Genomic DNA, 21,839 nt, shown 5'->3' on the forward strand with positions numbered 1-21,839 from the left:
CGTTTAAAATATCCAGTTAACGAAACTTGGCTTGGGAGAAATTAATTGACTTTTAGTATATGAGGACTTTTCTTAGAGTTGCGATATTTCGTTAAGAGATTTACTTTCTTTCCTTCGTAATTATTGTTAGCTGTAGAGGAGCTAGGACAAAAGGCAAAGACCCAATAGTTCCACAGTCTATCGTTAAATTTAATATTGTTTGTTCGTTTTTTAGGTGAAGCCTTTCACTGTTTATATTCAATGAAGTGTAAGTTAATTTTACATTTAGATATGGAAAAACGATAATAAGATTTATTTATAATTAGAAAATCAGGAAGGTGCAACAGTTGAATTTCATTTTGGCTTGGCCATTTTAGTTCATATAATCTGAAGCTAGTGGTGCTTCCACATATCTGTTTATCTGATATAATCAGACGAACCGACTTGCAGATGGCCATAATGAAACTAGTCTCTGTATCTTACTTTATCTCCTCATCCTTAGTTTCAAATACCAATTGAACCTACAGTAAAGCATCTGCCTTTTTATGTGCATTCTTCTCATCCACAAAAGACTGTAAACCTACGGCACATTATGACCATTGCTGAGCTAAGGGTTCCTGTCCTGTCAAGTGTCATCTCCATCCAGGAGGTTGAGTATTATAGATCTCTACTTGAGATTCATGGTGTGCAGTACAAAGATAAGATGGTAAGGCTCTAATCTCTTCCATCAAGCAGTTAATATTTTATGTCTATAGATATGTGTGTTCACGGGGCTGGTTTATCTGTTTTGAGGGACGAAAAACCTTCCAGTTCCTTATCAGACCAGCCGACTCACTTTTGACTGAAAAGCCTGCTGAAGGTTCCTCTGTCAAAACCAAGTGAGCTACAGAGGCTCAAGCTAAGGATTAGATAATCCAGAAAGCCTACTTTAGAGACCAAATAGACTTTTTTTTTCAGACAGTAAGCAGTAAGTATAGTCTTACACCATGGGATAAAAAGCAACTACTGTCTAAAGACATTCACAATCATTCAAGTTCATGGGAAGCTAAATTATCTTTAAGCTTAGTAGCTGATGTCTTCTGAAAGTTAGATAAACTCTAAGATAATTTTCGAGTGCTGAATTAAAGTTCAAACCTTGGATAAACTATGAGTGTCTTCGGGTTTGTACTTGGTTGACGCACTCATTTAAGAAAAAGCTTTTTTCCTTCAGAAATTCTAAACTGTATGCAGAAGCTATCATTTTGAATAATTTTGCTGAAGCTTTTAAGATTTTTTTCCGAAAATATATTTATTAAGTAGTATACTTATCTAAGTAAAAATAATTCACTTTCATCTCATTTCTATTTTTTTCCTCCGGTACCATACATTTTTCATCTTCACATTTCAGTAGAGGACACGAGAATATAAAATGTATTTGGATCACAACAGCAGTACTATAAAATGATATTTTATTCTTACAGAAAGCACAATAAACAGAAAAACATGAGGACTCTGGTGTTCGCACGTAAGTAATTTTATTCTATTATTCAAAAGTTAGACTAATACCAAATATCAAAAGATCATTAGCGTATTTTAGAAATGCTGCGTACTGAACATATCATAAATATTAAACTCATATATAAGCCACAGCAATACTAGAGCAGCAGGTTTGTATAGCGCTTTTATTTCAATTTGTTGTCGAAGAGCTGGTATCGATATTACCATTAATTGGTATTAAAATAAATCTTAAAAAGTTATTGTATTTTATATATTATGTAATTAATAACCTTATACATTAATTTATATAATATTTCTTTCATTTTGCTGTTATAAACGTATGTTTTAGAATATAATTTAATGTTGGAATTCGTATACATAATTAATTTTATATCAGTCCTATCCACGTTTGGACTTCTCTAGTTTTTATTTGTTTCCCGTTGAGGAAATTTTTCCCTAGCGATCAAATATGGAACTCTTTACGCTACTTAGACAGCCATTAGGAAGAGATAGTTGTTTCACACAAGACGATGAAAGTGTCTATTATCTTTATGAGTTTATACAATACATTAAATATCTAAAAGCAATATATAACAAGTAATTTAAGTATAATCTCTACATCCATGATTCTATAAGCTAATGACTAAATGATTTTACATAAATATGTAATTATAAATACTGACATCCGTTCACGCAATAAAAATGAATGTTATTAATGTGTAATTCATGATTTTTTAAATATTACCCTATTAATTCAATAAAAACTTTTATAATTATAAAACATATTAACATACAAATAACTACATAAAATTCTTTAATATATTTTAGAAATATTTATAATTTTTTTATTTGAAAAGAAATTTAGCGTTGACACCATTATATATTTGTTACTAGAGGGAAATATATAAATAACATAAGTAAATTTTTAAATTTCATAAATATTTCATCAATTTATTGTAATGGAGAGTAAGAAAGTGACGTTATTCATAACCATTTATCGGTAATCGATTACGTCTACAGCAAAGAAGATTCACATAATTTCTCTACCCACACCAGTTATTCGTCGAAGTGAAAAGTATGTTTCTAGGTTTATCATCTGCTTAACAATCCTGTCGGTTAAAATTTGTAAGGAAAATTGGGGTCTATGACCTACGGCATTTTATGTGGCCTTTATCGTCGCTAACTCGTTTTTTCGCGGCATCCTCCCAGCTGGTCAAACAAGACGAGTCAAGCAAATTAAATGGTATTGCAGCAATAGCATCATCAAAGACTGCGGGAGAATATTTTCCTGCTACTGGAGTCGGTCAGTGGACGACTTTCATGCTTAAAAGCAACTTGTCTTAGCTCATGAGCTTTAAAGAGGCTACACACATCTTAATGCTCAGAATAATTTGAAGCATCGATCACTCCAAATGCTGCTAATCAAAGTTGTTCGCAGAGGCTAAATATTAATATAAAAGTAATTGAAATAAAATAAAAATTCTATCAATTCCTTTCTTATAAACTAACTTCGTTTTAGTTACTTTATTCTATAGTTCTTACATTGGACACCAGATGACGCACTTCTCAAACATGCCTCATCAAACCTAGATATAATACTATCATTTTACAAATTACCGTAATTTCTATCTTGCTTTTCTTTTAAATTATGCTTATTTTCATTTTTTACAGTTTGCCTTGGGGTAGCTTTTGCTGTACCTACTAGGGTAAGTTGAAATATTAATAGTGTGTCATACTGCTTTTTTATTAGAAGTAACCGATGGTTTTTATTAATACTTAATATGCAATAAAGTAACTTTTTAAAACAATTGTTAATATTTATTTACCTTTCTATATAATTCAAGAGATTTAAATTGCAAAATAGCGTAATTAATTTATGTTGAATGAAAAAAAAAAATTAAAATGTTAATAATATAATAGATAACTTATAATTCAGTCATTTGTAACGACACACCATATAAGATAAATAATAGAATAATAATAATAGAGGAGAGTATTGAAAAATTGTTTCTATCTATCATCAGTGCTAAGCGTGCGGTGAAATATCCGATAATTTTATTTGGAATTTTAAAGAAGAGAACGGAATTAGCGCAGGATTTTTTATACATACAATTAAAGTATACATTTTATTTCTATATAGTACTTGTTAGCGAATTTTTTTTTCCCTTTTTCTTTTTAAGACCAAACGTCAGGCTTACGAACTCCCCGATGGTGCCGAAGTTCTAGTTGGTTCTATCAAGACTACTTTTACCTGTCCAGATGATGGTTACTATGCTGACATAGACAATGCTTGCAAGATTTTCCACGTCTGCCACACAGCCGTAGAACCCGACGGTGAGGCAAAACTTCTCCAGTACAGTTTCCTCTGCGGTAACCAAACCATCTTCAACCAATTATCCTTCACTTGTGCTTTCCCAGAAGAAGCTGTGCCATGTGCAAGTGCCCGAGATTTCTACTATTTGAATGCCAACGTGAATGCTGGCGATCCCAAACTATTCTTCCATACTGATGCTGATATTGAAAGAGCTAGAGCGCTCATTGCCCGACAGTAAACACAAGTCTTACGGAAGATATCCCTCCGTCTCAGTCACATAAAGAAGTTCGTCGAGATATAGGAACAACGCTTACGATGATTTCGTTCAACTTCCTGGTTGAAGTTTTTGTTTTGTATTATGTACGCTGTCTGTGGATAATGCTTTTTATTTAGCGCTTGTATAATGCTGTCTATTTACTATACATATGCCTGTCTGTCATTGGAATGGTTGCGGTGAATGTAATGTGGGGTGGTTGCCGAAAATAGTCAAGCTTGCTTGTGTTGTACATATTTTAACGAAGGTGGCAATAAAAGCACAGTTTTGAAAAGAATGTTTTGTCTCTCGTTTACCAGAATGATACAATAATTAACATATGTTTTAAAAATAAGGAGATATTTATAAAGCTATAATGTAATAAGGATTTTTTTACTAAAACCAGAGTGATACAATGTAATAAGGATTTTTTTTAACTAAAACCAGAGTGATATAATGTAATAAGGATTTTTTTTTTTACTAAAACCAGAGTGATATAATGTAATAAGGATTTTTTTTTACTAAAACCAAAGTGATAATGATTTGTAATATCTGGGATTCATTTCCAGTACTAACAAGTATATTAATCCTGAAAAAAACCTATCCATATACAGTTGACTAATCTTAGCAAACCGAAAAACCTTATAAGGACTGGCTTAAAGGGGCGAAGCAAGAATGCTTTTCATCTTCCCCGTTATCTGTAGAGGACAGTGTAGGGATAAGGTGTTTTGAGCAATTAAAGCTCTGATCATGGCACGAGGGTAACAGCAATAGCCGAGCCTCACTTAGAACTTCATTAGCTACAGCATTGCCATCCATTACCCTCCAAGGGTATTGGATTGGATGAATCAATCACCGTATCTCACGGTCGATTGATTCCACAAATGTTTTCCAAACCGAAAAGCAACTCGATAGCTTTATATATATTTAAAATTCATCAAAAATTTAGAATGGGGTTTAGTCATTATGAACAAAAAAAACCTGTTACCATCATTATATAGATAAATAAAACTAAAATCTACTTAATTAATACTTTGGAATAATTATTATGTATTGGTTTTTAATTTTGTTTTCAGAATACTATGAATCTCCACTTAAAATGACTATATATTGGATTAAAATCAACTTAACGAAATGATCCATCTAAAATTTAATAAAATCATAACACAGTTTGCTTGCTGATAGTGGGATACACACAGTAATATTTACCAAAAAGTTAGTTTCTTAACAATTTATATAAAAACATAATAATAATAATGAACATAATTCAAATTTTAATATTTTTGAAAATAATTGTAAATCAGACAGTAAACCATTCCATATTACAAATATGTGACAATATATTTTTATCATACTCTAGATTTGGGAAAAAGGACTCGTGTTGATGTTCCTTCAAACTGTCTTGGAAACGAATGCAAAGTTTAAAATTTTAATAGCGTTCGTATGAAGAACTTTAATAGCATCCTGTTTAATTAAATTAATAAATCAGTCCAAAGAGATACTTATACTTAGACCAAATGTATCTGAATGCCTTAAGAGAATGTCTGATTTAAAACTCTTTGTCTGAAAAATAAATACGATTCATTCCAGAATCCAATTCATTCTAGAAGAGAGAGAGAGAGAAAAGAAAAAAAAAACAGCTAGCCTTTGTAGATTAAATGATTCTTTGTCAGCCTGATGGTAGTTTTTAGTTCTCAGTTTTTCGAAAAGAAACGCACACTAACATTATATCCATGGTACTTCTCACCATCATCTAAGTTAAAAATCGGAATCATTAAGACTTTTTTATAGCATACTCATAATTTATGTTCTGGGACATTTTACACCAAGAATTAAATTGTGTCAATTCTTGGCGTAATATTGCTAACTAAGGCCTATCAGCATTATGGTATCTTTTCGTCCTGTCAGGAAGATTCAAACTTCCTTTCTTCACCTAAAGACAAGCTTCCACCACTCAGCTTTCCAGCTATATAGCGGATTCCTTATTCCTGTGACTTGTCATGCTTCGGACAATCAAGATGTGCAGCTGTCCGCCGTGAAGAACATAAATCTCATATCCGGAACTATGAACCTGGGCAGTCTGGCTTAGCTCAACGTGTCATCTTTATTAAATACAGACCACTTGGAACGAGCCAAACTCCTGCACGGGATTATTTCTTACCTCGTATATTCCTTACGGAGCATTTATACAAAGAGAACTGCAAGACTTTTATAATCCGAATTAATTAAAAAAAAAAGGTCAGATGATCTTTGTTATCTCTTTATGGGAAATATTGATTTATTATTCATCATCATCATCATCATCATCAAATTCCTGCCATGTACCCTCAAGGGGTGTACAGGATATGATAGTACTACATGAAAAAATTACATCATTATTAATTTCCTATCTACAATTTTCCTCCAAATCAGTCTGTTACTTGTCAACACTCCAACATTATCAGATCTTATATTTCTATCGTCTAAAGTCAATCCACCTATATCTTGGTCTTCCTCTGGGTCGTTTTGCTACCAACCTGGCAGAGAACACTTGTTTTGCTAATGATTTATTATTATTATTATTTATTTATTTTTGTACAGTACTTTTACATAATCTGGATACCCTTCTCTAGAGATCAACATGGAACCTTTTTTTGAGCAACTTTTTAGCAAAATTTCAAAATTGAATGCGTCAAAAGTTGTCTTGTTTTGGCATTGTTTTTAAAAAAACTAAATGAATAAATTACTGAGATAAAGAGCCAATAGACTTCACTTCATAGAAGTAAATTAACTAAACGTAAAGTAATGTAACTAAACGAATAAATATTCTTATATGTTACACATTCCCTTTGGTACATTAAAGTATACGCTTGAATTATTTGAAATGAGTTCTTAGTTATCCATTGCTTTGATTTTCTTTTCAACAACTTCCTAAGTACGAAGTAATGTCTCCATTGTGATTGCTCACCACGCAACAGAAATATGTAAGTGAAATTAAAAAAAAAAAAAAAAGATTGTTTGAAATCTCTACTTTATTTTCCTACACTGTTTCTCAACATTCTCCTCCCTTAGAATACATTTTCTCCGGCCACGTAAACAAGCAATAGTAAAATTCTTCACGTTGTTTTCCAAACCATTTTCTCACTTTTGCTTTCACTTGTTCGTCATTTTCAAGATGATTGCTTCGAGATGTGTCTTCACCTTACGAAATAAACAAGTACAGGGTGTTCGGGATAAATTTGACAGTTTCGTAAGGAAAAAGAAAATCTTCTTTGTATCTATTAAATTTAATGAATTGACAAAAAAACATTACAGGCAGAGTTAATTACAATACTATCAACAAGATTTACTCAAAATAACCACCATTAGCATCGATCACAGCTTCAATTCTGCTTCGGAACCTCGAACAAGCTGATGCTACAGTCTCCCTGGGAAGGGCCGCAAAAACTGTTTTAATTTTATCCATTAACTGGGCTTTTGTATTACTGGAAGTGCGATTGGTGTCTTTTTCAACTGCGCCCCATACAAAATAATCCATGGGGTTAAGGTCTGGGGAGTTTGGAGGCCAAACATTTGGACTGGTGAAGTCGTAGAAATTTTCAGACAACCATTTTTGACTTTTCCCAGAGGTGTGGCAAGGGGCCGAATCCTGCTGCCATACATACGGCCTACCATTGGCTACCCTTGTTATCCAGGGCTTGACTACAGTTAGCAACTCCACGAACAAAGCCCGAATTCCAATGCCAGGGTTCTTCAACACCTGTTCCTGCAGATTTGCGAGGAATTCTGCTGTACGAATGCAATCAGATCGTCTGCTAGGGATCTTTCTTCTTGCTACATCCTCGTAGTCACCATTGCAAGTCTCTAGTTCATGCCTGATTGTTTTTACTGTATTCAGGGAGCATTGGGCAGCAGTCGTAATATCCTTATTTTGATGGCGGGCACGAATCATCATGATACAAGTTATTCTCTTCCATGATTCAGGTGGGTTCCAGCTATCCATCCTTTCTGACATCTTGTATATGAATGAAGAAGGGTCCAAACTTTCAAATGAAGAGAAGTGTGTGTTAATACATGTAACTTACGGAAAAATATAATTAATTATAAATATGTCAAATTTATCCCGAACACCCTGTATAGTTTAACGAAGTCCGGGAACTGCAAGAAGGATGTTCTACAATGTTAATCCGATCTGTTCGATAGCCGTTAAGATGAGATTGTGTTCAGATATGATGTACAAAAATAAAATAGCGGCTTCCAACTACCTTTTTTTCTTTATTTCACTAACATATTGTTTTTTTTGAATGGGAAGCTATCCAGAATGGGGGAAACAGTACTTTATGAACGTCTCTCCTATTTTTTGTATCAGTTTTGTTTTGTAAATTATATCCGACCTAAAGACATTCACCAATATCAATGCTCACAGCGAAATTTGAACCACAGCCTATACTTTGGAGAGCAAGTATACTAACCATGCAGCCAACCAAGCCATCTATATTGATCAGCTATGCTCTTCCTAAAAAGGAATCGTATAAATATATGAATAAAATAGCTGATCTACATAGAAGGATAGATACTCAAACAACAATGAATTATAACCACCCGTCTAATATCATGGTCCTCCGAACATGATATTAGACCGGTGTTCGGACGAACATCGGCCTACATCGAATGTGGCACTAATTTGCTATCTGATAAAGCATACATGGATTTGTAGCCTTGTTGAAATAAGCCTAGAACAATCCATCAGAGGAAGGATCTGCTACAAATCTATTTTCCACAACAGTAAAACGAGATGAGTCTATAAGCTACAGATACATTCATTTGGAAATCTTACGGTGGCGTTTTCAAGAAAAGTGAACAGGAAAGTTTCCTCTACCCCAACGATCCTATTTGGATGGTGCAGCATGAAACCTTTGATTCCGTACTCTGAGACGTTTCACTTTTGTTTTAAAGAATTCATTTGAATCAGATTTCTTTAGAATCTTAAGAAGCATCCAGGTCGCATGTAAACTATCTCCAAAAAAGACCCACAAGGACAATTGAAACGATTCAGCACAGCTTCTCAAGAAATAGTTCCAAATAGATGGCATCCATGTTTAGTCAGCGGCAAGATCTTGAAAGTGGTGGAATTTTTTAACATCATTCCCAGTTCTGAGTAAATGAGGGGGGAGGGAAGCCCTGCCAGCTTACCTCCAGTGTTAGAAATCTTTAAGGCTTTTCAACCTTTCAAGATTCTTCGCGTCCTGACTAAATAGCAAATGGAGCGTCATTCTCGCGACTACGCTGGGCATTCTAAATTCAAGGTATGCATGCTAAATAATTGTCGTAATGTGTATACAATGAATGTTATTCTCAGTTAACTGACTTCTAGCTAGGAATTATCATTAACTGTCATATCAATCATGTTGTACAAATGCAGCATAATTAGCACATCCGAGGTCAACTGGCTGGCATCATTAAGAGATCAAAACATGATAGTGAAAGACCGTTAAGCATAGCAGGAAAGACGACCTAAACTGATGATAAAGTATGGGAGAATGTCTCAAAAAAAAGTTATGAGCTGTGCGGGAATGGATTCTCTCAGTCAGTCGCTGATGTCATCCACAGCTGTAAAGACCTGTTCCCATATTACCTTCTTACTGAACTTCGTGGCTTCTATTTATATGAAAAAGGTTGGTATGTACTCGCAAAAAAAGTATCACTCAGATTAAATTATGTGGCTAGTATAGAAAATCGTTGAAAAGCTATGGTGTAATGATGAATCACCATACACACTCTTCAAATCAGAGAGACGTGTAAAGGTATGGAACACATCCAGGAGAACGTTATTTGACAATGTATCGTCCTATCTGTTAAGTAGAATTAACAATGGATTATGGGTAGAAATGCTTTTATGATTTGAACCGACTTCGTTGTACCCTAGAAAATAAACACTGACTTCGTATCAAGAATCTCATCAGTTTGGAAAATATTTTAATGAACAATCATTAAAATTAAAATAAAGATTTCTGAAACACTGGAATCCTAATAATTTTTAAAACACAGTGTAGGACTCTAAACTACTATGTGCAGTAAATGTAAAAGAGAAAAGACTGGCATTGGAAATAATTAGCAATTATAATCACTTCTTGTCGAGAACTTATGGGTTTGGTAATGACTAGAGACATAGGTTGTGAGCATCTGTCATGATGTCTTCGCTTATTTTTGAAATTTCCAACTTTAATATTCCGACAAGAGCACATATCCAAGGTGAGGAATACACAAATAGATAATGCGCTTTAGATTTTTTTTTTTTTTCGTTTTACACCATCGTCTGTAAGACTCCTTACTGTTCGTCACGCTACTTCTTATTTGAGATTCCCAAGCGCACAGTTCAACCACACCAGAACGTGTGAAGGTCAGCTTACATGACTTTTCTTTAAGACTCGTTCTTACAGCTAAGTCGCTTATGATACGCAAGCTGTACACGTTATATGGACAATGACCACTTCTCAAAATACCAATAAACATCCCACATGTCTAGGATCTCATTTCTTCTTACCACAGATCTAAAATATCTCTTGTTTTCCGTTACATTCTAAAAGTTCCGTAGCTTCAAAGAGAAAAGCAAGATACCATTCGGAACCAAGGGGTGGAGTTATCAAAGAACTTGAACAATGTGATAGCAGGTGTGAAGTTATGCTATCCTGTATCCGGGAGAGCAATCATTCACATCTCCAAGGTTAAACGTCCGTTATCTCTCTCTTTCTCTTTTTGACCAAGTGATCAAAATCTCTCATCCGTTATTGTTCTTATAAACGGAGTTTCGCAAATCGCCGATCCACGTTCTTGCGTGCGTACGATATAGAGAAGGTCCCACAGGGTACAGATCACGATTATTTAAGATGCTTCTTAATCCGACGCGAGGGAAATAGAGGAGGGGAGTGGGGGATATGGTGGGGGGGAAGTGCGCGATTATTCAACCACAGCGTGGTGAAGAACCCGCCATGTCTGTAGGCAGAGCTACATTCTCGACATCGATCAACAATGTCACAAGCCCAGGATTTCACACAGGTCAACAGACTCCACCACACTTGCGTCCGTCCTCGACCGTTGCCATCGAAAGGGGTCTGTAGCATCGAGGTCAACGGTAAGAGCAAGGTCACCTTCGCCAGTGTAGTCCATGCATCACACCCTGGAGGTGAACGGTAGATCAACAGCCAACTAATTAGCTGCTGACCACGTCACGTGAAGAAAAGGGGTAGGGTAAGTGGGGAATAAGAACGTGCCCCGACAACTTAATAACCTATCGAGACGAATGCCACGAGCGTCTATATATAATCGACCCTGAGAGGCGGGCCACAGTTCGGCAAGTGGACACCTGTGTAAAGGTAAGCTCCTTTATTTGAGTTTCTTAGTTCAGTAACGAAAGTCTTAAGGTGTTGTCTTAGGTGACCTGCTAGGAGTGTACCAGGAAATTAGTAAACTAAGACAGACAATGCACTTCCAGCATACCCTTCAGACGATTTTTTTTTAGGAAGGATCAGTTGACGTCTTTTAGCATCACCTTCATATCTAAGACCCTCTCTCGGCTCTATTTCTCATAAGTCGTTAGCAAGTTCGGTTCACATTTCCTTACGTTATGATAAGTCTTTTAACGTGTACATAAAGTCGAGACCACCCAGACGCGTTTCCTTTAACTAGAGCAACATATATCCGCCCACCGTGACACTTTCCACTGATATGGGTGGAGACTGTCTGGTCAACTACATTGACCTTAGCCATGCAACAGTACAGTTTGTTGTGTGACATGAGTTTGCGACACCGTTTGCAATGTTCCTTTAGCATCCAGCTGGTTTCGATTGACAGAATGTCTTTACAACTCACATTTCAAGACGCCCTTCGATTTTTGCTCTGTCTCTCTCTCTCTCTCTCTCTGGGAGATATCTTTGTACGTTTACAATTTTTCCAGCTTCTGGAGACTTTTACTGAGAATATTTCCCATCTATTAAATTATATCTCAAAGCTTACAGAAAACTTCTTTAATCAAATAGAAAGTTTAATTGATTAATTAAATATGCGTTTCACATTTTCTGAATTGCATATTTAATTAAACCAAATTGCTGTGTGTGTGTATGTGAAATATGAAAACAAGGTTACTAAAACGACCTAATTAATGTTTGAAATAAAATTTACTTGAATGACTTTTAAAGTTTACTCCATTTAGGAAACAATGGTGGATGTCACTTTTTTTTTGTCAAGTGAAGTTATTTTAAATATTTGGTAGTACTTTGCTAGTTGGCACATTTTCGGGAGATGGCAGAAAAAAGAGAAAAGCGTCAGATGACACATATCTGGTGAATATAGTAGAGATTTTACCATTGTTTGCTTTGCTTTTTCTCCAAAAATCTTTGGTATTTTACGAATTTTCTGGAATGACTTATACATACACCTTTTTCTGACCAAATTTCTACTTTTCAAATCTGATCTTTCGTCCTTTCCGATATTTAACTCCCTCTGTCATCCAGAGTAACGGCCGCTGCGCAGTCTCCAGGATGACACAACATTTATCCTTCACTTGGAAAGGTATTGGTTCGAATTCCATGTAGAACTCGAGGAACTTGTTAGTCTCACACTGTACGCAACTCAACTTTTCATCCTGCCCAACATACAATAGAAACAAATCCTTGAGCATAATTTTATTAACAATTAAACATAAACACCTCTCATTATCATTTTTTTAAAAATGATTCTGATGTCTAAGTAAAAATATTTTATTAACATCTCTTCTTTAGGAAACCCGCTTTATTCACACACACACACACACACACACACACACACACACACACACACACACACACACACACACACACACACACACACACACACACACACACACACACACACACACACACACACACACACACACACACACACACACACACACACACACACACACACACACACACACACACAAAAAAAGTACTAAGAGTGACGGATCTATTCACTTATCCAAACTATAAACGATAGCCAACATTTCGTTTGCTAGGTAATTGATGTTAATGGCTCACTTGGATGATTGTTTTCTATCCAACTCTTCAAATTAAGGACTAAAACTCTTTAGATTACAGGCATAACTACTGTTCTCTCGAACCATGTCTCTTGCGCAAGCTAATATTTTATCTAACTGCAAATCAACCAGAGTTGTCATGGAAACTCACGTCTTTTGTCGAAAGAGAACTATACTTAAAATCAGTTTTGGAGTCAGTGTTGGAATTCTTCTCCACTCTCTCTCTCTCTCTCTCTCTCTCTCTCTCTCTCTCTCTCTCTCTCTCTCTCTCTCTCTCTCTCTCAACAGATCAGTGTTTCTTTTTTGATTAGAGAATTTTCTTGTTCATCCTTCAATGTCACTGGAATCTATTAATAATGTATGCAGATGAAGTCCGCATGCATTATTACGGATTCAGGACAATGACTCAACTATAATAAACATGATGGTGACCTTTTCAAGGGTATAAGCTTCTTTTCTTTTTTTTCTCATTCGTCGAAGAACTCTTTTCTAAGAAGAGTAACAACACAGACACCTCCCACTTAACTATGATCGAGTAGTGTTGTTGTGACTGGAAAATATAAACATTGAAGACACCCGCAAAATTATTCGAAGCTTTTTTTTTTTTGTTTTAAATATTACATTCTTGTTCAATTATTTTTACTTTTTCAAAAATATTTTTGATGTTTTTTTTTGAAAATCTAAAAAGCTATCATTTGTTAATTTTTACCATTTTAATAATAAGTAATTAAAATAGTTATATGTATGGTAATACCTACTGCGTAAACTCGTTTGAAGTTGGAAACAAAATCTGTTGATTGGTTGAATATTTGTTTAAGATTACCTAAAGAAATACAGTTTATTACCTAAAGCAATAAGGTTTCGATTATGTGCGTTCTTTGGCTAGTTTGTATGTTTGTATTTGCAGGGAGGAAAACTTCTGCTCTATTTGAGAACTGCTAATGCAATTTAAAAGTTCTTTTTAAGATTTTTTGCGCACTAGACCGGATTAGAACTCGTCTTTTAAATTAAATGGCACCACCGCTTTTGACTGAAATATCAACGAACATTAAATTCTAAGTGCAACGTATTGTATTCATTGTTTCTTGCATTACTTCTTACATAATGGCATAGCTGCTTGATAGGTAATTCAGACACATAGTCTGGAATATAACAAAGCAGCGATTAAAGTGTTATTTATATTAATTTAGTTTTCGGTAAACGTTATTGCTAACTATTTGTTTTAATACTACGCAGGATTCTGAACCAGACACCATGGAAATCTTCTTGTTTCTTGGTAAGTAGTTTTCATTACAGAATTGTATGATAATAATTCGAAATCATTAATTTTTGATCACTCGATTTGAAAAATAACTATTTTATTTATAAATAATTTATATTTTTTCTAAAACATCAGCAAAAGAAAGCATTATGTATATTATAGGGATAAAAATTGTAAGCAAGGGAAAGATTTTCCCCCAAGCAAATTTCACAAATTAAAGGGTAGGTACAGAAATATCTTCCATCGGAAAGAAATGGACGTGTTATCTTTCAATGGTCTAGAAATGTATGCTGTTTATCTAGTAATGATGTCTACGTATTGTTCTTTACTTGCTACTCTCTAAATATACATAAAAGATGTACGAAGAAATTAAGAATAAAGCCTGAAAAAATGGTTTCCTGACACTATTCTTTGCTCTCTAAAGATTTCTTTCTCTTGATACAACAGTTCAACGGACTTTGATCCAGAAGGATAATCAGCGTATGGAAGAGATCAGCTATTCTTTCAAACAGTAGTTCAGTTCATGTTAGTGAAACAAATGGCCCAAATCTAATCGACCAGTTTTGTTTTGAATGTAATATCAATGAATCCAGGATCCAGGATCTAGTGATAGGGTCATTGTCATGCTGGTTATACCATTATTCGGAAGGAGCATGAACATGAACTTGTTCGACCTTTTTTTTTTTTTTGCATTTCGTTACTGACAGTCCAATGACTTTGCTCCAGGCAAAGCCGTAGGTGTCAATTCCGGTTTTGGATTATACAAGAAGATTTATAAAAAGTTATCAGGGTGAACAATCCTTGGTGAAACAATCTATAGGAAACCTGTCACTCCTTTCACAGGATAAAGAGAGTAACTGTTACTGTGATGATGGAGTTGTGAAGATGTTTTGTGTATGTGATTGTGTGTGCCCGTGCATGTTGATTGCATTTATATGTACACATTGTTGCAAGTATAATAAGAACAAAGCAATGCCAATCCCTGTTCCCAAGTGCATAGATTCAACCCGGATTTTTCTTAACCTTAACATATTATGATGTAACACTTCTGATAGTAAACATCATTAGATGTTATCATTTAGTTCGAGTGTAACCAAGGAATGATTTTGCATAACACTTGTGTTCGCAACACCCCAAGGAGATGTCTACGTTTCTTTTTTTGAACTCAACAAATTTTCGAAACCCCAATGAAAGCCTCCAATAGCGGCGCGCGCGCTACAACTCAAGCAAAGAACTTTTGGTCATATGTCAGCAAATTCTAGTTGTATCATTTTTTTCAGCATAATGTAGTCACGGATAATTTCAAACCATGAAATATGGTAAATAGACTTTGTCTATTCCAGCATCATCGGATTCTTTAGCAAACATTTCGAAAATAATCTAGAAATTCAAAGTTAAAGATGCTCACAGTGGATATTAAATCCTCCGATAGCGATCCAGCCATCAGTCGCCAGAATACGTTGACGTTCACATTGGCTCAAAACATATCGTCAACGATTTTTAGTACTATTTTATCCTATCCTATCCTTCTCCTCCGTCTAGGACGGGTTGGTCCCCTCCCAATGAGGGTTTTCTGGCGTATTAATGCAGCCGGTTCGCCACTCCTCTGCTGTATCCCCTAAGTGCGATATTCATGACTGTAATTCGCGTGCGTTCACGGGGTCGGTTTGCCTGCTTGAAAAACCCCAGATAAACTGTGGAAAAAAACCTGCTGTCCATTCCCGAGACCGGCTAACTTGGCTATGACTGAGGAAGATCCTTGAGCTCCTCAATTTTATTTATACATTGTGAACTAGAACGAGTTAAATTTTAAGTTAACTTTAAAAAATGTGCAACATATTTGAATTTAAAATTATAGCTTTATTAAACTTTTAATGTCATTTAATTTAAAATTTTAATTCAAATTAATAAAAAGAGAAATTTTTATTAAATAACGAATAGAAGATTTCTTAATTCATGAGATTTTATATGTACAGGGTGTTCGGGATAAATTTGACAGTTTCGTAAGGAAAAAGAAAATCTTCTTTGTATCTATTAAATTTAATGAATTGACAAAAAAACATTACAGGCAGAGTTAATTACAATACTATCAACAAGATTTACTCAAAATAACCACCATTAGCATCGATCACAGCTTCAATTCCTTCGGAACCTCGAACAAGCTGATGCTACAGTCTCCCTGGGAATGGCCGCAAAAACTGTTTTAATTTTATCCATTAACTGGGCTTTTGTATTACTGGAAGTGCGATTGGTGTCTTTTTCAACTGCGCCCCATACAAAATAATCCATGGGGTTAAGGTCTGGGGAGTTTGGAGGCCAAACATTTGGACTAGTGAAGTCGTAGAAATTTTCAGACAACCATTTTTGACTTTTCCCAGAGGTGTGGCAAGGGGCCGAATCCTGCTGCCATACATACGGCCTACCATTGCCTACCCTTGTTATCCAGGGCTTGACTACAGTTAGCAACTCCACGAACAAAGCCCGAATTCCAATGCCAGGGTTCTTCAACACCTGTTCCTGCAGATTTGCGAGGAATTCTGCTGTACGAACGCAATCAGATCGTCTGCTAGGGATCTTTCTTCTTGCTACATCCTCGTAGTCACCATTGCAAGTCTCTAGTTCATGCCTGATTGTTTTTACTGTATTCAGGGAGCATTGGGCAGCAGTCGTAATATCCTTATTTTGATGGCGGGCACGAATCATCATGATACAAGTTATTCTCTTCCATGATTCAGGTGGGTTCCAGCTATCCATCCTTTCTGACATCTTGTATATGAATGAAGAAGGGTCCAAACTTTTAAATGAAGAGAAGTGTGTGTTAATACATGTAACTTACGGAAAAATATAATTAATTATAAATATGTCAAATTTATCCCGAACACCCTGTACTTTATGTAATTTTACAATTAATTAATTGTGAACAGCAACAACAACAACAACAACAACAACAATAATAATAATAATAAATTCAACCGATGCAACCAAATAAATAGCGGTCGGTCACTGCTGTAAAACCTAAAGTAGTTAGTTTTCTAGCATTAAAACATTCATTAGATGTAATTTAAAATAAAAGAAAAAATTTATTTCTTTAACAGTTTGGAATATTATTTATTTTTTACATAAATATATTAAATAATAAAAAATAATTCCATGTATAAAAAATACACCTTTTTATAATTTTATTACCTGATATATTTAAATTAGGTGAATATTTGTAACTATTGTAGAATCAGGAATCAATCGACCGTGAGCTGCGGTGATTGATTCATTCAATCCAATACCTTTGGAAGGTAATGGTTAGCAATACTGTAGCTAATGAAGCTCTAACTGAGGCTCGGCTATTGCTGTTACCCTCCTGCCATGATCAGAGCTTTAATAATAGCTCAATAACCTTATCCCTACATTGTCCGCTACAGATAACGGGGAATATGAAAAGCATTCTTGCTTCGCCCCTTTAAGCCAGTCCTTATAAGTTATAATAAGTAACTATTGTAGCTATTTCTAAATGATCTCTATAACTGCCTTCAGTATCAGCATTTAATATAGTCGGCCTTAGATTTCAATTTCTTATTTACAAATCAGTTTATAATTTTCTTCATTGTGGTGAGTTACTATTTTTTTTATAGTGTGCATGATATTTGCCAATGTCCAGGCTGCTCCTCATGACGGTTCTCCAAGTCGGGTAAGAAATATTATTTTTAATTTAAAATTTTTATAAAAAATACTACATCTTCGTTAATTTTTTTTTAAAAATCTAAAATTATATCAATCAAACAATGCACACCTTTTTAATAACTTTATTACGTATATTAGTAATTTAAATTATTTATTGAATTATTTCATGTATTAGCTGTTATAATATAAAAATTATCAAATTATTAGCTTTTTTTTCTTTCTTTAAGTATATTCATTTGAAAACTTCATGCAAATAAAAACTACCCATCGAGAACAGTCATAATCCTTAAACTAACTAGAATAATATATCGCTGCTTTATAAAGCTAAGTTTCCAAAATTCAGTACAATTGCAGTCATAGCAAGAAGCATTAACGCTATGCTGATCTACTCATTAATGTTAAATTATATGCTTCTGCTCCTAGTCTAGATTCTATGTTTTTCTACAATCACGTTCTAGAAAAACGTATATTTTTAAATCATATATTTTAAAACGTTTATTGTTCTCCACAGAACAAAATTCGTGGCGTTCCGGTTATCCCGCCTTAACCTACATATTTCAAACATCTTTAGAGTCCCGGATGTGGTTATTGATCCACAGAATGATTTCCAACCTTTGATCTATTTCGTAATTGCTAAATGTTATTTACTTGATGACTGCATATAGGATTTCATATGTCCTAATTTGAGAAGCATAATCGCAATTTTATTGTTTATGTCATTTCAAATATTAAAACTGCTAAAATTTTGGTGTTATTCACAACGTTTATACTCTATTATGATGATTTTTTCCAGATCATGGTACCAGATTACTTGTAATCTGGTACCATAATATTACAAGTTTATATTACAAGTTATCTGGTACCATTCTATTATAATTGGAACTACTACGTTGGACTTCGTCATTCATCAGAGAAACAATTATATTTAGAATTACGTTTGCGTTGCGAAATTTGTTATAATTCGTTATAAAATCTACAGCAATTTATCAATAGTAAAGAAGTAATGAAATCATTTTTAGTAGAAATGAGTATGTTAGATTATATTTGTAAATATTTAAAGGCATCAATATTTTTCCATTTTAATTGCCTTTAAAATATTTCCCATGGTTCCTTTTTAGGACTTCCGGGAGAAGGAGAATCGACCGTGAGATGCGGTGATTAATACCCTTGGAAGGTAATGGACGGCAATGCTGTAGCCAATGAAGTTTTAACTGAGGCTGAGTTATTGCTGTTACCCTCCTGCCATGATCAGAGATTTAATAGCTCAATAACACCTTGTCCCTACACTGTCCTCTACAAATAACGGGGAAGATGAAAAGTATTCTTGTTTCGCCCCTTTAAGCCAGTCCTTATAAGGACTATATATAAGAAGTGTTCGATCCGGGAATCGACTGTGAGATACGGTGATTAATACCCTTGGAGGGTAATGGATGGCAATGCTGTAGCCAATGAAGTTCTAACTGAGGCTTGGCTGTTGCTGTTACCCTCTTGTCATGATCAGAGCTTTATATATATATATATATATATATATATAGCTCAATAACACCTTATCCCTACACTGTCCTCTACAGATAACGGGAAAGATAAAAAGAATTCTTGCTTCGCCCCTTTAAGCCAGTCTTTATAATTATAAGGAAGTGCTCGATCCCCATGTGGTTTTCGGGATAAGAATAGCACCAATGTAGCGCATGCATGTCGTACGAGGCGACTAAAATGGGTACCCAGAGAGGATAATGGATATCATTGCTGTAGCCAATGAAGTTCTAACTGTGGCTCGGATATTGCTGTTACCCTCTTGCCATGATCAGAGCTTTATAGCTCAATAACATCTCATCCCTACACTCTCCTCTACTGACAACGGGGAATATGAAAGGCATTCTTGTTTCGCCCCTTTAAGCCAGTCCTTATAAGGAAGTGCTCGATAATCTCTTATATGAAATTAACCAAACTTCTTAGAGAATTGCAATCCAAGGGATTGAGATCCATCCAGCTACCAAAGTTAACAATGGTATGAGCGGGAGAGTTGATTAGTGGTACCCAGAGTAATAGATGGTAATGTTGTAGACAAAGAAGTTTTAACTGAGGCTCTGCTGTTGCCTTTACCTAGCCATGACTAGAGTTTTTAGCTCAATAACACTCCATCTATACATGTTCTTCAATCAAATGAAGGGATAAAGAGTTAAGGATTCAGTTCATCTCCTCAAAGAAAAAAAAATGGTATGAGCGTGTTTGAAATAACGTATGTCACGTTTTTTTTTTTTTTTTTTGTTATACTTTCCGTAAAATACACGGGTGTGTAATTTCAAATTCATTAAAACTATTTATTCGTATTGGGTACCCACCCTTCTCCCCTGTCCCATTGGGTGACGAGTTGAGTCCTCCTAATGAGGAATTATATATATATATATATATATATATATATATATATATATATATATATATATATATATATATATATATATATATATATAATTCCTCATTATATGACCAGCTAAGTCACCTTTAGTGGAAAGAGACCATAAAGGTTCCACACGTCATAGACGGGAATCGAATCCAGGTCTTTCCGACCAATGAGCTCCGTCTATACCGAATGAGTTATGGAGAATCTTTTAAAACTGTAACACATTAGTATTGTGCATGGGTCTATTTTATTATTGAATTTATTTAATATTTTTACGTGATTTAAAAATCCGGTAATGGAGACTAAACATTGAAAAACTATTTTGTTACCTAGGCCTCCAATAAGTAGTCTCACACCCAGTAGTCACACCAAACTACGCAATTCATATCTCACGTAAAAAGTTCACAAATCTTCATACGCAATTTAAAATGTTTTTAAAATTATACAAATATTAAAAATAGTAATTCTACTCAAATAACTTTAATGCATTTTACATTACATCTTTTGTACTTTATATAAACTGTTTTTTTTTATTATACTTTTTTTATTACGCTTTTCAACTCTTACTTATCTTTATCTCTTCCAGATCTTCTCTTTCCTATTCGAAAATGGAATTTAAATTCGTATTATTTATTTTATCTTAGGCAAAACGCGAGGCATATGCACTTCCATATGGTGCCGAACTAATAGTAGGTCCAATTCGAAGTACCTTCAACTGTTTCAGTGATGGCTACTATGCCGACATGGATAATAACTGCCAGATCTTCCACGTATGCCACACAGCTATCTTCGAGAATGGCAAACACGAAAACTACCAATGGAGCTTCATGTGCGGTAACCAGACCGTGTTCAACCAGTTATCGTTCACTTGTGCCCATCCTGAAGATGCCGTACCCTGCGAAAATGCTCGCGACTTCTATTATTTGAATGCCAATCTCCTGGCTGGCGATCCCAATATCTACTTCCTGGCAGATCAAGATATTCAGAAGGCCGACCCTCTCATCCCAGCAAATAGAGACAGAGAAGTCCATTATCCCGAAGTAGAAGGACCTTAGAATGAATCGTTCTTGTGAAATCTCTTCTTTTTTTTTTTTTTTTTATTGAGTGGCATTGTGAATATCGGTGACGTCATCAGTTACTAGTCGAATTATGGGATTTCTGGAGTACTTGGGGATTTTTCTCAGTTGGGATGTCTTGTACAGTCATAATTCGATCCATTCATTTTTCCTATCGAGTGTTGCCATAGTTTCCATGTGTTTTAGAACAGCGGGGGATCTACGTTGTCAAAATGAACTTCAAGTCAAGCCGAATAAAGTTTTGTTTCAAATGTAGCTTGTTGTTATTTTTGTTTTTCTAATGTACACAACACAAACTAAGATTAGAGGTTTCGAACTCAGACTTTCATTGCTCAATATATCATTTTCTATTAGAAATTAAATTGAAACAGTA

At 34.8% G+C, this 21,839-nt stretch overlaps 1 protein-coding gene across 1 annotated transcript; it reads left to right on the plus strand.

Moving 5' to 3' along the window:
- Positions 1 to 11,030: 11,030 nt before the first annotated feature.
- LOC150103279 (uncharacterized) lies at positions 11,031 to 21,445 on the plus strand. The gene is made up of 3 exons (XM_090398436.1): positions 11,031 to 11,133; positions 17,941 to 17,996; positions 21,035 to 21,445. The coding sequence occupies exons 1-3, from the start codon at positions 11,031 to 11,033 to the stop codon at positions 21,443 to 21,445; spliced, it is 570 nt and encodes a 189-aa protein (XP_090254562.1).
- The last annotated feature ends 394 nt before the right edge of the window (positions 21,446 to 21,839 follow it).

Source organism: Typopeltis vanoorti, chromosome 9 (genome assembly GCF_054136105.1).
Source record: "Typopeltis vanoorti isolate ZY-2024b chromosome 9, IOZ_Tvanoo_1.0, whole genome shotgun sequence".
In the NCBI taxonomy this organism is placed as follows: domain Eukaryota; kingdom Metazoa; phylum Arthropoda; class Arachnida; order Uropygi; family Thelyphonidae; genus Typopeltis; species Typopeltis vanoorti.